The 16,767-nt window shown below is 38.8% G+C and overlaps 1 protein-coding gene across 4 annotated transcripts in view; it reads right to left on the minus strand.

Annotated features, from left to right (window-relative positions):
• Positions 1–16,767, minus strand: part of MAD1L1 (mitotic arrest deficient 1 like 1) — a 1,068,146-nt gene that overhangs the window by 392,734 nt on the left and 658,645 nt on the right. For all 4 annotated transcript variants that reach the window (XM_089682390.1, XM_089682405.1, XM_089682399.1 and 1 more), the window contains one exon: positions 1,136–1,346. In XM_089682390.1, the coding sequence (XP_089538516.1) occupies positions 1,136–1,346 (211 nt within the window). The remainder of the gene's footprint in view (positions 1–1,135; positions 1,347–16,767) is intronic.

A 16,767-nucleotide genomic window follows, 5' to 3' on the forward strand; every position in this document is an offset into this window, starting at 1 on the left:
TGTTATAAAAGTTTGTAAATAAATAAGTGTTCTTCATAAATTTAGGCCGAGATGTATTCTGCTACATGTTTTTGGTGAAAATAACCCAAATTAGGATGTATTTTTTAGTTTGTACGAACGTTATAGAGTTCACAAACTATGGTATAGATCTGAATATTGATCAATCCTGAAGTACTGACAGCCAATCTAATTTCTTGAGGTCCATGAATGTCAGAACAGTACAGATATCCCCCAAATGACCCCTTTTTGCAGAGTAGACAGTCCGACGTACTTCATAAGAGGCATGGCAAGTTTTTTGAAGTTGTATTTTTTTGTCATAATTTTTCGGAAAATGAAAAAATAAAAAAAACTATTTTCACAATTTTTTTTTACATACTGTCACCAGTGCAGTACAGCGTCATCATATAACTGGCATGGCGGTGATCAGGGACACTGACTGGTGACAGTGTGAAAAAAAAAAAATATATATATATATATTTTTTTATTTTAAATTTTTTATTAAATTTGTTTTTTTTTTTTCATATTTCACTATGTCCAAAGTAGTACAATGTTACATAGTAACATTGCACTACTTTGGGGAAGTGATCAGTATTTTTTTTTTTTTTTTACACAATTTGCTTATAGCAAAGAATTACTTTGCTATAAGCAAGCATTTACCTGAATGACATCGATTCATTCAGGGTTTTTTTTTTTGTGCTTAGCTGTGATTTGGCCACAGCTAATCACATGACATGTGCATGTGATTAGCTGTGACCATTCACAGCTAGACACTAGTATACAATGGATGGCATGAATGAAGCCATCCATTGTATACAACTGTCATGTGACCTGCTGTGATTGGTCACAGCAGGTCACATGGTACCGGCAACGGGGGCCGGTACTCAGATCTGCATCGGCCGTGTCTGAGGTACACGGCCGGTGACAGATTGCGCCGCTCTGCAAGCGCGCGAACTGCGCATGTGCGGGAGGACGCCATATGGCGGCCTCCCGGAAAGGTAATACATTTTTGCGGACGCCATTTGGCCATAGGCCGGGCGTCAAATGGTTAAACACATTCTTTTATTCAAGCATGAATATAATAAAAAGAGGGTGAAAGTAGAAAGTACACAATGAGTGACAACAGCTTGTCACTTACCTGCAACTTCCTGTGAAGATGACTGACTGCTCCCTGAAGCCTCCAGTTTGACAGGGACAGGTGACCCTCCTTCCAATATCTTAACCAACTCTCTCAGCTTATTGCACTCTTCCTGCAGTTGCTGCACTTCCTCTTTACGTTGCTTCTGAGCTTTCTGAGTTGGATTCATGCTCAGATGAATTACTTTTAGTTTGGTTGGATCATACAAACCCTAAAACACACAAAAAACAAAGGGGGTCATGCATTAAAAATGGTGAATGCCTTTAGTAGATAGATTCCAGATACATTCTATATTTTGGAACATAAGTAAAAAATAATACTTGTCTGCATGCCATGTGCCATTGATAGATGAGGTTTGCAGCTCATTTATATGAACATGCTAATTAGTCCAGGAGAGCTGCAGCTCTTGTAGGCTTGAAAATGACAACAGAGTTGTTCTTCATAACAATTAGAAACTGAAAGCAAGGGTTTGATTGGCTGCCATAAATAATGTTTTCTTCTTCTAACATTTCATACAAGGTCCCCATCCTCTGTTTGGTAAAGGTGCCATAAAGGTACATGCAAACCCTTTTGCTTAAATCTCATAAAAGCTTTAATCTCCTAGATTGTAAGCTCTAACCAGCTGTAATGTCTACCTTCATTTTGTAAAGTGCTGTGCAAACTGTTGGCGCTAGATAAAGCCTGTATAATAATAACATGTTAATGTGGTTTTAAAAGGAATTTGCAATATGTTTTAAATCTGTAGCTTTCTTTAAAATTGTTACAGGATATCAACACTTTCTTTGTCGCCCAACTGACTGTTAACTCGTCACCCTGTCTCAAAAAAATTTATTTTAGGCAGCTATGCAGATGCTCATTTCACAAGCATGTTCCAGTGTTGTCAGCATCAAAATAACCTCTCTGAGATATTATGGGATTGATTTACTAAGGCTGCTTTAACACGGATATTCCGATGGGGTCCACCTGCCCAATTTTCAATCGGACCCCATCAGAACTTCTATTCTCCTCTATGGAGCGGTGGGTGTAAACGAACATCGTGTCCTTTTAAAGCTGCCAACCTCCAATCTGATCCGCTCCACCATGGATGGTGGATTGGAGGACAGCCAGTTGATTTCCATCTGACCGCCCATAGAGGATAGCGGGGCGGACAGACAGATCTTGCGCTGAGCAAGACTGACGGGTGCACCTCGTGTGAAAGAGGCCTGAAACTGGAGAGTGCAAAATCTGGTGCAGCTCTGCATGGAAACAAATCTATTTACAGGTTTTTTGTGTCAAAACTTAATTGAAGAAGCTGATGATAGGAACTAATTGGCTAATATGGGCAGCACAGTGGCTAAATGGTTAGCACTTCCGCCTGGCAGTACTAGGGCCGTTGGTTTAAATCCCAGCCACGGCACCACCTGCCTGGAGTTTGCATGTTCTCCCTGTGCCTGCATGGGTTTCCTCCGGGTACTCCAGTTTCCTCCTACACTCCAAAGACATTCTGGTAGATTAATTGGATCCTGTCTAAATTGGCCCTAGTATGTGTATGTATGAATGTAAGTTAGGGACCTTAGATTGTACATCCCTTGAAGGTTAGGGACTGATGCAAATGTACAATATATATATGTAAAGCGCTGCGTAAATTGACGGCGCTATATAAGTACCTGAAATAAATAAATAAATAAATAATGCACAGCTGCATCAGATTTTGCACTCTCCAGGTTTAGTAAATCAACCCCTATGTGTACCAGTTATTGAAGTGTATGCCTATTAGTATTAGGAAAAGGCTGCAATGAGGCTACAGGAGAAAAGCATTGCTGATATGCAACAATGAATGCGAAAAAAACATTTTATTAATATAAAAAAGTCAACACTTTCTGATACACATATTGCTTTATCAAACTAAATGTACTTCAGTTAGGGTTAACATTTAAATTTGGTAAGAACGGTCTGGATAAAAGCGCACAGATGTGTCCCAAAGGAAATAAGTGAATGGTATATGTCAACTATGATTGGTGGGGAAAAAACTCACTGCTGCCATGGTAAAAACACATCGGTTTGTGGGAGGTATGAACAGGAGCCAGGCGCTGTGTAGTTTTGTGATAGAAATAATACACCTTGTATGGAGGTGTGTCTTTAATAAGTCATATGGTAAAACAATAATAAATAACCAGCCTGTGGCTTTAGGAAGCCAGGTTCCAAGATGGACGGCCCGTCCGCTCAGAGGGAAGCAGTGGAGTAGAATGCCTGTCAGTGCAGGGACCACGTTTACCCGACGTCCCAGTGTCCTGGATGACGTCACCACGATGTGGAGAGACAGAGGGGGGGAACTCTTGCTGGAGCCGCAGCTTTAGAAGGAAGAGGCCGGTTGCTGGGACAACATGTTTCGCGCGCATGCGCTTTGTCAAGTCTGTGAAAAGTCCAGCAATCGGCCATTTTATAGGAGACCTGCACGGCAGAAGGGGCCGGCTTAACAACCAAGGGGATAATCAAAGGGATAATCAAGAGCAGACGGCTCGTCTCACAACAGGATCAGATTGCAATTGAAATATGAAAACACATTATAAGGACAGGAACAAAGTGTGATTAAAACCTAAATATGACCATATTAAAAACCTTTTGGGCTTAATTGTGTCAAAATGGCATGTGCAAGATTATCAAGGGGAAAAAAAAAAAAAAAAAATGGGGGGGGGGGGGGAAGGCTGCTTAATGAAGCTTCATTAGCTAGCTGGATGAGTTCACATCTCAAAAACATTGCTGACAGCAATAAAACACAGGAATGGTGGGAAAGATTGTCAATAATCCTATTCATATCTATAATAGTGAATAGGAAAATTATCATTATATTGGTGCTAATAATATTCATAAATATAATAAAACTACATACATATTTTATAAAACAAACTTGCATAGGTATATATAATAAAACAATATAATGAAAAAATAAAATATACACACACATATATATATATATATATATATACATATACATTAAAAAAAAAATAAAATATATATATATATATATACATATATACATGTGGTAATAAACAGGAAAAAAAAAAAAAAAATTATAAATACATTTCAGTAATTACTCTTATGGACCGAATAAACAGAGTGGTATTAGATATATAAAATATGAAAAATAATGTATAAAATATCAAAGATAATAATCATGTAATAATAGTGATGTGTGTTTTATTATAAAATATATGGAGAACCCTAAGTTACCACTTAGATGATACTATGTACTTCAAGGTCCTCATTAAGGCCATTCGGTACCATAGATCCAAATTTATAGATCCAAAAGGTTTCCCTTTTACATAGGAGGGCTAACCTCTCATTGTCAGTAAGGGTTCCTTTGGGAATGTGTTCTATGGCCATCACTTCTAGGACACTAAAATTCTTGTTGTGATGGCAAAGAAAATGCCTAGGGACACTGTATTTGTCACATCCATCTTTTATGAGCCTTCTATGTTCTCCAATGCGTTTACGTAGAGGACGTATTGTGCGGCCCACATATATCAATTTACAGGGACATGTGAGCACATAAACCACATGATCTGTGGCACAAGTAATAAAATGTCGAATGTCATAAGAGATCCCTTTCGGATCAGTAATTTCTGATTTACCATGGGTGATAAATTGGCATGTCAAGCAACCTTTCTTTTTACATTTGTAAATACCAACTCTGTTATCGAAAAAGGAACAAATGTCCTGTTTGTTTTGAGAGGACATGGACAGTTTACTGGGAGCTAGAATATTTTTTAGCGTACGGGCTTTTCTGAATGTGACCTGGGGAGCAGATGGAAGACTGGGTGCCAGACGGGGATCAAGTTGCAAAATGTGCCAATGTTTTCGTATAATCTTGGTAATCTTACGATATGCCATATTATAACAAGTTACAAACCTAACGGAGTTTGACTGGTCATGGGCACGTGTTTTTGTAGTGGCTGAGTTTTTGCCATGTTTGGTGAAAGCCTCATTAATGAGTGTAGGGGGGTAACCTTTTTCACAAAATTTGGCAGACAATTCGGTGCCCAATTCCTTATAATCTTTGAGTTTAGAACAATTTCTTTTAAGTCGCTGGAATTGGCCACTCGGAATGTTGTTTTTCCATGCCGGGTGGTGACAGCTTGAATAGTGAAGATATGAGTTACCACTGGTGGGTTTGGTGTGATTTGTGGTATGAATAGTGTCACCCTCAAATGATAAAACTAAGTCTAAAAAAATTATACTAATAGGATCAAACACGTGAGTGAATGATAAACCAAACTTGTTGGAATTACAATGCAGTACGAAAGGTAAAAACGTGTCAAGAGCACCATCCCAGATTAAAATAATATCATCAATATATCTTCCAAAGAAGACAATATGTTGGGCAAAGGGGTTGTTTGACCATATAAATTCTTTCTCCCAGAGGCCCATAGTTAGATTAGCGTAACATGGAGCAAAATTTGCCCCCATAGCTGTGCCGTTTATTTGCAAGTAAAACTGATTTAAAAAGGTAAAATAATTATGTTGTAAACAGAATTCCGTGCAATCAATAATAAAATTAGCCTGAACGGAGTTCATGTGGGCATCTGATGATAAAAAGTGTTGAAGGGCAGACAAACCTACTCTGTGGGGGATGGACGTGTAGAGTGACGACACATCCAATGATGCCCAATGGTATCCTGATTGCCATCTATATTTGCTTAAAACCTCTATAATGTGACTAGAGTCCCTGATGAACGATGGCAATTCCATGACTATTGGTTGAAGGAAAAAGTCAATATATTTGGACAGGCCATTAATAAAACTATTAGTGCTGGCTACTATAGGACGCCCAGGGGGATTAGTAATGGATTTATGGATCTTGGGAAGGTGATAAAAATAGGGTGTACTACACACTGTAGGAAATAAAAATGATTTTTCTCTTTTATTGATTACTCCGTTATTGAAAGCAGTGTCAATCAATATTTTGAGTGCTTTCTGGTACTCGGGTAAAGGGTCTTCTTTCAATTTCTGATAGGTGCTAGAGTCGGACAGGAGACGGGTGGATTCTTTTATGTAGTCTGAGGTGTGTTGTATTACTAGGCTACCACCCTTGTCCGCTTGTCTGATAGTAAGATTTTTGTTGAGTTCCAAATTTTTCAGGGCTTTGAGTTCCGAGTTTGTCAGGTTTCGGCTGGTTGCCGGAACATCGCATAGAGTCAAAAGATCTCTATAGACCACTTGGTAGAAAGTTTCAATGTAGGGCCCTTTTGATTGTACTGGGTAAAATGTGGATTTGGGTCTAAAATGAGTATGTGTAATGTCAGGGTCAAGAAAAATGGGGGGGATCTCAAAATTTTGAAAATGACTTTCAGACCATAGTTCCTCTAAAATTTGAATAAGTTCTATATCTTCATCTTGAAAGGAAGAATTTATAGATGGAGTGTGTAGTACAGTGGATGGTTGTGGATCATTCGAAAAATGACGTTTTATAGTAAGAGATCGAATAAACCGATTTAGATCCTGAAATAATTTAAATTTATTGGGGCCTATAGCTGGTGAAAAGCTTAAGCCCTTTTGCAGTAAGGATACCTCGACATCAGAAAAAATATAAGAGGAGAGATTAAAAATTTTTATTGTGCTGTGAAATTTGGTTGTTCTATTCTCTCTTTCTTTTTTAGCCTGATGTCTTTTTCCGCTTCGTCTGCCTCGTCTAATTTTCGTTTTTCTTTTAGGGTCCCCATTGGGAGAGTCTCTAAAAAAACAAGGGATGGGGGGCTATTCTCGATGGATGTTGGAATAGTAGTACCATTGTTTAAAAAAGAATCTAAGTCTTTGCAGAGCGGGCTATATCGATTGTGAGTGGGTATGGAAAAAGGATTACCTGATGGATCTGTGTTGTTCTGTGTAGTAAAAGGTATGTCAAGGGGCTGGGAAGAGGGTGTGTTGGGTTCTATCTCTATGGTAGGGAGAAGGGTAGTGGAAAGATTCACTGAATTAGCAGAGACTAAATGAGGTGGTGTGGTGGGTTTGGGTTGAGTAATTGATGTGGACAGGTTGTTAGGCATGTGGTGAGATGTCTGAACTAACGAGTGGGTAAGGGAAGAGGGTTTAAAGAACTGTCTATTGGGTTTGCGCTTATTATAATTGTGTCCTGGTTTGGGCTTGGGATGGTGATTGTCACGAGTGACAGTACTCTTGGTAAGCTCTTTTTTCCATGAAAAAATACGACCTATTTTATAGTCTTCAATGTCTCTTTCTAGTTTTCCAATTTTTTTGGAAACTATCTGATCCTCATTTTTCAATACATTGGAATCTAGTACTTCACGCCACTTGGAATAGAGGCAAGATGAACTGTATTCCTTGACTATAGTCTCTTTTTCTAGGACTTTCGTTTCAGCATATTGGAGTTTGCGCTCTCTTTGTTGTATAATAATTTTTATCCATTTCATAGTGCAAAATTCTGAGATAAGGCCCCAGTCCTTTTTAAGGTCATCATCTAGGAAACTACATTGTTTTTTAATACGTAGACCTCTAGGGGTGATACCTAACTCCAGATATTTTTTGAGAAAAGAAAGATCCCACCATTGAACATTTTCAAATTGTTTAGCGTATTGTAATTGGAAAAAAGCCCTCCTCATATCAGTTTCATAACTCTCCGTGTGGGGGGGTCTATTGTTATCTCCATTGGATAGTGATTTATCATATAATTGTTTTTTGTCTGATTCCTCATGTGGGTTAAGTTGGAACCGGTCAAAAATAGATTGGAATCTAGTGATCCTATCTTTGGTCATTATAATAAACAAAAAAAAAAAAAAAAAAAAAAAGGGGGGGGGGGGGGTAAAAATTTGAAAAAATGGGAAGGCTCATAAAAGATGGATGTGACAAATACAGTGTCCCTAGGCATTTTCTTTGCCATCACAACAAGAATTTTAGTGTCCTAGAAGTGATGGCCATAGAACACATTCCCAAAGGAACCCTTACTGACAATGAGAGGTTAGCCCTCCTATGTAAAAGGGAAACCTTTTGGATCTATAAATTTGGATCTATGGTACCGAATGGCCTTAATGAGGACCTTGAAGTACATAGTATCATCTAAGTGGTAACTTAGGGTTCTCCATATATTTTATAATAAAACACACATCACTATTATTACATGATTATTATCTTTGATATTTTATACATTATTTTTCATATTTTATATATCTAATACCACTCTGTTTATTCGGTCCATAAGAGTAATTACTGAAATGTATTTATAATTTTTTTTTTCTTTTTTTTTTTTCCTGTTTATTACCACATGTATATATGTATATATATATATATATATTTTTTTTTTTTTTTTAATGTATATGTATATATATATATATATATATATATATATATATATATATGTGTGTATATTTTATTTTTTCATTATATTGTTTTATTATATATACCTATGCAAGTTTGTTTTATAAAATATGTATGTAGTTTTATTATATTTATGAATATTATTAGCACCAATATAATGATAATTTTCCTATTCACTATTATAGATATGAATAGGATTATTGACAATCTTTCCCACCATTCCTGTGTTTTATTGCTGTCAGCAATGTTTTTGAGATGTGAACTCATCCAGCTAGCTAATGAAGCTTCATTAAGCAGCCTTCCCCCCCCCCCCCCATTTTTTTTTTTTTTTTTTTTCCCCTTGATAATCTTGCACATGCCATTTTGACACAATTAAGCCCAAAAGGTTTTTAATATGGTCATATTTAGGTTTTAATCACACTTTGTTCCTGTCCTTATAATGTGTTTTCATATTTCAATTGCAATCTGATCCTGTTGTGAGACGAGCCGTCTGCTCTTGATTATCCCTTTGATTATCCCCTTGGTTGTTAAGCCGGCCCCTTCTGCCGTGCAGGTCTCCTATAAAATGGCCGATTGCTGGACTTTTCACAGACTTGACAAAGCGCATGCGCGCGAAACATGTTGTCCCAGCAACCGGCCTCTTCCTTCTAAAGCTGCGGCTCCAGCAAGAGTTCCCCCCCTCTGTCTCTCCACATCGTGGTGACGTCATCCAGGACGCTGGGACGTCGGGTAAACGTGGTCCCTGCACTGACAGGCATTCTACTCCACTGCTTCCCTCTGAGCGGACGGGCCGTCCATCTTGGAACCTGGCTTCCTAAAGCCACAGGCTGGTTATTTATTATTGTTTTACCATATGACTTATTAAAGACACACCTCCATACAAGGTGTATTATTTCTATCACAAAACTACACAGCGCCTGGCTCCTGTTCATACCTTTAAATTTGGTAAGGAGATGGTAGCTGGTATCACATGCACTGTTGGCTGCTGCGTGCTCAGGTACCAGTGCTTTCATATGAGGATAGGTGGTTATTGGGATTAACTAGGGGCTTTCACCAAGTTGCTTTTCACATTCCCAGCAGCCAAACAGAGCAGCAAGGAAGTAAGGAGATGAGTAAAAGATGCTAGAAGTTGACCTATTGCTTTGTCTTGCATGAGGCAAAGTACAGGTTTTTATTTAACTGCCAAACCCCATCCACTACATGCTACTGACTGCTGTATAGCAAATGTCTTGCCAGTCAGGAAAGTCAAGAATTACTGATCATGTGATCTCAGCACCGACTGCAACCCTAGGTCCATGTCTTAAATCTCAGATGTAAGAGAGCTTGAAGGAAAAGAATCCAGAAAGAAATATCTTTCTACACAGTCTGAAGTTACTCTAAAGATGGACAGTGATTCTAGCAATCCTCATATGGAAATGATTGTGCTAAAATGCATTATATCTAGGCTATCATACTCTTTTTTTGTTTTTTTTTAAACAAACCAAAAGGAGAATATGGCTCCATGAACACTGGCTTCAAATAAATGCCAGTTCTCTTGGCAGAAAAAAGCTAATCTTTTAATTTTTTTTTGTAGCAGCGTTTAGTGGGTTTTTTTATGCAAAAAAAATAAAACACACACTCAAGAACCCAAAACAAATTTTTTTTTTCTGATTTTAAACGCTGGGCTTAAAAAATGCCTCTAGACTACCTAATGCACAGACACATAGGAAAACACTAGGTGCTTCTAAAGGCAAAACTCTGAACTCTAGAAGCATTTTTAAGCCAGTTTGCATGGAGCCTACATCTGTTTTTGTTTCTTCTGTGTAGAGTTCAGTTGCAAAATGTTGACACCAATTTCAGTTTGTAGATACAGAGGATGTAGCTCATTTTATGTCCCTGGAAGATGTATAAATCTAGCAGCTGGACTCACCTGCAAGCATCCAACCAGATTTAAACACTTATGCGGGCCATAGACTTGCAATAAAATGGGCAAATTTTCGGCCGATATTTGGATCGTTAGTGGGGAAATTTGTCAGCCGTTTTTTGTGATTTTGAGACTTTTAAAAAATCGCCCCTGCTGGAAAATCGTCGGCCGATTTTGTCGTTCGGCCGATTTTCGCGGCAATTATGGACAAATCGGCCCACCTTTTTGCTGATTTTAAAAAAATTGAATATGAAGAAAAAGAAGAAATAGAATATCAAGAAGAAAGAATATGAATAAGAAGCAGAAAAAGAAGAAAAGAAATAGAATATGAAGAAAAAGAGGAAATAGAATATCAAGAAGAAATAGAAATAGAATATCAAGACAAAGAAGAAAGAGAATATGAATAAAAAGAAGAAATAGAAGAAAAAAAATAGAAAATAAGTCCGATACTATATTTGACCTTTAAAAGAATAGCAACATTGTATCTATTTGTATCCAAATAGAAACATCTGTATCGGAAATGGATAAATATATACAATGTTGCAACTTTTTCTTCTTTTTCTTCTTCTGCATATTCTATTTCTTCTATTTATTCATATTCTATTTCTTCTTCTTCTGCATATTCTATTTCTTCTTTTTATTCGGATTCTATTTCTTCTTTTTATTCATATTATATTTCTTCTTCTTCTGCATATATTATATATAATTGCCGTTCGTAGACAGGACGAAAATCAGCCGACCTTTTTTACCAACAGTGGTAATGTCGGCTGATTGAACGACCGATTTTTCGTTTTTCAAAAAAAAAAAAAATGGCTGGTTTTCTCCCCGTCTATGGCCAGCTTTAGTTGTGGGTAGGGTAATCATTAAAAAAAATGCACAGCAATTTGTGCTCTGGGGGAAAAAGCAGAGTTATCCTAATGCAGATGACTCTTTGGAACAAGTCATTGAGGATATTCGTGGCCAGTTACCATCTCCTACATGTTGCTGACCCAGACTTTGAAAATAAACTACAAAGGAAAAACATAGACTAAATATATTATCTAGATTACCTGTTAAAAAATATATTATCTGGAGTAAATGATGAGACATTGTGTCCTAAAACTGAGTCATCTTACACCCAGAGAGCTGTAAATGTTCAAAGACACTAATAAAAACTGTAATAATTTTGCAATGCATAGCTCAGATTGTAAAATTAGATCTCCATGCACCTTCAAATACAACACCCTGGGAACATACCACTCATTAATCTCTTAAGTGTAAGTATGAAAACCAACAAAGTCTTCACAGGAGAAAAATAATGACTGCAGCTACAGATAAGACTTATCGAATCAGGAAGAAGACCAGATACAACGGAGATTAAACCTTTGGGATACAAAGGGTACAGATAGATGTGCATGATCTGACATTCTCCATGTACTCCAATCCACTGGTGGTTGGGTTTAATCAAACATGTTGGTACCCAAAACTACAACTCTGCCTCTTAGCCAAAGGAGAAAAGCAGAACAATTGCTGTGGAAAAGAAGGGGTGGCCCAAAGGGATCATTTTAAAGAAATTGGAAACCGCCTGCATGCAATACAAGCACATTGATGGTTGAAAGACACATTATTGCTCCCAAGGGTAGACCTAAGTGGCAGGAATCTTGTTCAGTTTTGCATTGCATCATCAAATCAATTTGACCAAGATTTATGTAACTGCCCTTAGAGGGTAATTCATGTCAAGCAGCTAAATATACAGTTGAAGCAGATTTGTTGAGCGTGACAAAAGGCAAAACTTTTTTTTGTTAGTTTTGGAGAGTGGAGATGGGTATACCCTCTCTATTTTTCCTGTTTACTGTTATCATTGAAAGTAAACGTAAAATAAAATCATAAATTTTGGGATGACACCAGAACTGTAATAAAGGGGGGGGGGGGTGTTGGGTGGAGATTTCTTCCAATTTCTTGCTTTGGCTATGGGACAGGAAGTGAAGGGAAATCTCCCCTAAGGGACACAGATGGCAAAAACAAAATGATAAGGGTTATTATTCTACATTACTCTATCCAAAATGAAAAAAAAGTGTTGCCTTTAGCTAAACTTTCAGTAATGAATGCTTGTGATCAACCTCCATTGCAGTGCTATATAAATCATAATACAAGTAAGTCTCTAACACTTTTCAGAACCTGTAATTGTTCAGAATGTCCGATATAAAATGTCACTGCCCTGTTTTGCTCCAAAGTTGCCTATCTCCCTCACTGTGTTTTATGGTCCACTGAGACAGGACATTTCAGGACAAAATAAGCACACCAGCTCAGTAAGAAATATCCCCTTACATTTATTTTAAACAGTTGGTATTTATGATTTCCCTGGGACCTAAGGCTCATACGGTTTGTTGAAAATGGACCATTGCACTGTATGTTTATTGTTGGCAAAACCAGAATATTGTACTGAGGGCAGATAAACCTCAATTCTGAATCAGATAGATATGAGATCTTCAAAAGGTACAGTAAAAAAAGGTGCAAATACCAAGTGCAATAAGGTTCCAAGGGATAAGTAGATAACCACAGTATGGGCAGCTCCAACAACTCATCTGACCAGCAATGAGACATGAGCACAAAACAACAAATAAAGGAGCCCTTCCAACCCTGTGGAAGTCAATAGAGTCCCAAGCCCAGGAATAGTTAAAATCGAAATTCACTTTAATGTTGGGTTGAAAAGCTTGTAGGAGTGCCCAGATTGATACATCACCAAGCCAGTGGAGAAGAGAAACAGATATTCCCAGAAGCTGGAGGACGATACATAATCCTGGACCCAACAGTAGGTTGTCAGCCCAGGAGGAATAAATTCATGTAAGTTAAAAAGGTTAACCAAAAAAAATCACACAATGGTATGGATATCCAGCTCCTCATTCTTCTCAGTGATCCCAGCAGCTGCCATCTATACCCCCTGCCCACTGTCCTGAGGCTCCCGGGCTGAGCAGCTTACTGTTAGGTCCAGGATTATGTGTCATCCTTCAGATTCTGGGAATATGTGTTTCTCCTCTCTATTGGCTGGGTGATGCATCAATTTTGGCATTCCTACATGTCATGCTTTTTAACCCAACAATAAAGTGAATTTCAATTTGAACTATTCCTGGCTTGTGACTCTATTGACTTCTACAGGGTTGGGAGCGCTCCTTTAAAAGTTACAGTAAACAGGTTTTGTGTTAAAAAAAAAAAAAACACTACTGGTCTGGAAAAACAAAGTCCTGGTAGTAGCTGGAAAAGAGGATAAGCACATACTGTACATAGCATAGCAATACCTGGCACTAAAGGGGCTACACAACTTATATCTGCACATGGCCTGTCTGCACCTAATGTGACCAATGAATCCAGAAGCAATGATATGAAGAAGAGGGTAACTTTATTTAAAAGTAATCATAACCAAAGGCTGTAACATGACCAGATGTCCCTTAAGATTTCTGTGGCTCCATTTCCAGTTGCTAGTCAATCTCCATCTCTGGAACACAAGTCGTAACAAGCTCACAAGTGCATAAAGTGTTATTGCTCTAGTCTGAGAGATTTCAGAGTACATTGTCTGGTAAACTTTATCATTTTAACAACCTCACAGGACCCAAATACACAGTTGACACAGAGCATTTACACCTTCCACTTGTAGGGAGCTGGCGGTAAGATTTATGGCAAACAACTTACCAGGAGACTAGACTTCAGCCCTCCAAATTGACTGTAAACAGCAGTAACAAGCTAAGCTGGGCTGGATACTTCAGCAATGACAAGACCTCAGATCTACGTTCTAATTCGAGGAGAATGGAGCCCGTTGCAATGTGGAGCAGGTGATTATAGGCTGGCTGAGATTTATATGTTTAGTCATAAACCAAAACAGCTACCACTAATAACATAGAAAGTAAAGGTCGTCCAGCCGAACTATCATATGGCATGCAGAGAATAAACACAAACAGTACTTTGGTCTACTCACAAATGGCAACTTAAAGTGGTACTAAACCCAAAAGCAAATATTTATTATATTGCAGCTTACCAGTTCTTAAATGTGAAGGCTACATTAGTTTCTATTTTAGTCTTTCGTTCCTTTATTTTCACCTTTTCACCTGGTGATGTGACTAGTAAGTATGTTGTTTTTCAAAAGACCAAGCTCTCATGCAGATGTATCAATTACAGGGATGAGACAAACCATTCACAACTGGAAGGGGTGCTTTACAACAATCAGTTATAGTCATTTATGTAAAATCTCTATCCAAAATGAAAAAAAAAACTTTTTGCTGTAACTGCTTGTAAAGAGTTAGCTGGAGTTTGGCTTCAATGTGTTAGTACATTTAAATCTGCTAGTACATATTATTATTATTATACAGGATTTATATAGCGCCAATGGTTTGCTCAGTGCTTTACATTATAGTGGGAGACAATACAGTAACAATACAGTTCAATACAAGAGGGATTTGAGGGCCCTGCTCCTTGGAGCTTACAATCTAGGAGGGAGGGGTGAATGGTACAGTAGGTAGTCACTGTGGGGGATAGAGTGGTTGGAAGAGTAGAGGATTCCAGAATTAGTAGAGGGCGGGATAGGCTTCCCTGAAGAGAAAGGTTTTCAGTGATCGCTGAAAGGCAAGTAGAGTAGGTGATAGTCTGATAGATTGGGGTAGGGAGTTCCAGAGGATGGGTGACGCCCTGGAGAAGTCTTGGAGACGAGCATGGGAGGAGGAGATAAGGGAGCTAGAGAGTAAGATGTCTTGTGAGGAGTGGAGTGTACGGTTTGGGTGATATTTAGAGACAAGATCGGTTATGTAAATTGGGGCAGTGTTGTGGATGGCTTTATATGTCATTGTTAGAGTTTTGAATTTTATCCGTTGGGCAACTGGGAGCTAGTGGAGGGATTGGCAGAGAGGGGTGGTGGATACAGAACGGTTAGTGAGGTGGATGAGTCTGGCAGCAGCGTTCATGATAGACTGGAGGGGGGATAGCCTGCGATGAGGTAGGCCAATGAGGAGGGAGTTACAATAGTCGAGGCGTGATATGACAAGGGAGTGAATAAGTTGCTTAATGGTTTCCGAGGTTAGGAACGGCCATATCTTGGAGATGTTGCGGAGGTGAAGTCTACATGATTTTGTCAGCGATTGGATCTGGGGCTGGAAGGACAGATGGGAGGCTAGGATTACACCTAGTGCCCTGGCATGAGGGGATGGACTGAGGATGGTGTTAGTGATGTTTATGGTGAAGTCAGTGGGGGTGGCGCGGGCAGGGGGGAATACTAGGAGCTCAGTTTTGGAAAGGTTGAGTTTGAGGAAGTGGAGTGACATCCAAGCCGATATGTCGCTTACAGGTGAAACTCGAAAAATTAGAATATTGTGCAATAGTTCATTAATTTCAGTAATGCAACTTAAAAGGTGAAACTAATATATGAGATAGACTCATTACATGCAAAGCAAGATAGTTCAAGCCGTGATTTGTCATAATTGTGATGATTATGGCTTACAGCTCATGAAAACCCCAAATCCACAATCTCAGAAAATTAGAATATTACATGCAATCAATAAAACAAGGATTGTACATAGAACAATATCAGACCTCTGAAAAGTATAAGCATGCATATGTACTCAGTACTTGGTTTGGGCCTCTTTTGCAGCAATTACTTCCTCAATGCGGCGTGGCATGAAAGCTATCAGCCTGTGGCACTGCTGAGGTGTTATGGAAGACCAGGATGCTTCAATAGCTGCCTTCAGCTCTTCTGCATTGTTCGGTCTCATGTCTCTCATCTTTCTCTTGGCAATGCCCCATAGATTCTGCGAGGTCAAAGGAGGACAGTGGTGAGGGAGGTATGGTGTGAGGAATGCTAAGTGGGGTGGGTGTCTGTGTAGTGGCGATATCCCTACGAATTGTGTCGATCTTGTTTTGGAAGTGGTGTGCAATCTCGTGGGCAGTGAGGGTGGCAGTGGGGGTGGAGAAAGTAGAGAGTTAAAGGTAGAGAAGAGCTGACGAGGATTCGAAGAGAAGGTATTGATGAGGGTGACAAAGTAAGCTTGATTGGCAGCGTGAAGGGAGGAAGTGTATGTTAAGAAGGCAGATTTATAACGGGTGAACGCTTGGTGGGAATTGGTTTTACGCCATAATCGCTCCAGCACGCGACTGTGTCGTTTGAGATTTCGGGTATGACACTTCCCTCCTCCCAGATTGACAATGCTACTGTTCAAATGTCTCCCCTGTGCCCCTTCATCCAGAGTGGGACACTAATACAGGAGGTGTGTTACAGGAAAGATCACCAGGTAAAAAAAAGAGGAAAAAAAGACTACAAAAAAGAAAACTAATGCAGCCACCTCATCTAATGATTTGTAAGCTGCACTTGGGGGTTTATTACTGCTTTAATTCCAAAGACACAATTAAACTAGGAAGAAATAACCATAATGGTGCTCATGATTGATAAGTACACATTAATTAA

This window comes from Staurois parvus, unplaced genomic scaffold (genome assembly GCF_062004578.1).
Source record: "Staurois parvus isolate SC_StPar_1 unplaced genomic scaffold, SC_StPar_1.0 ptg000018l, whole genome shotgun sequence".
NCBI classification, from domain to species: domain Eukaryota; kingdom Metazoa; phylum Chordata; class Amphibia; order Anura; family Ranidae; genus Staurois; species Staurois parvus.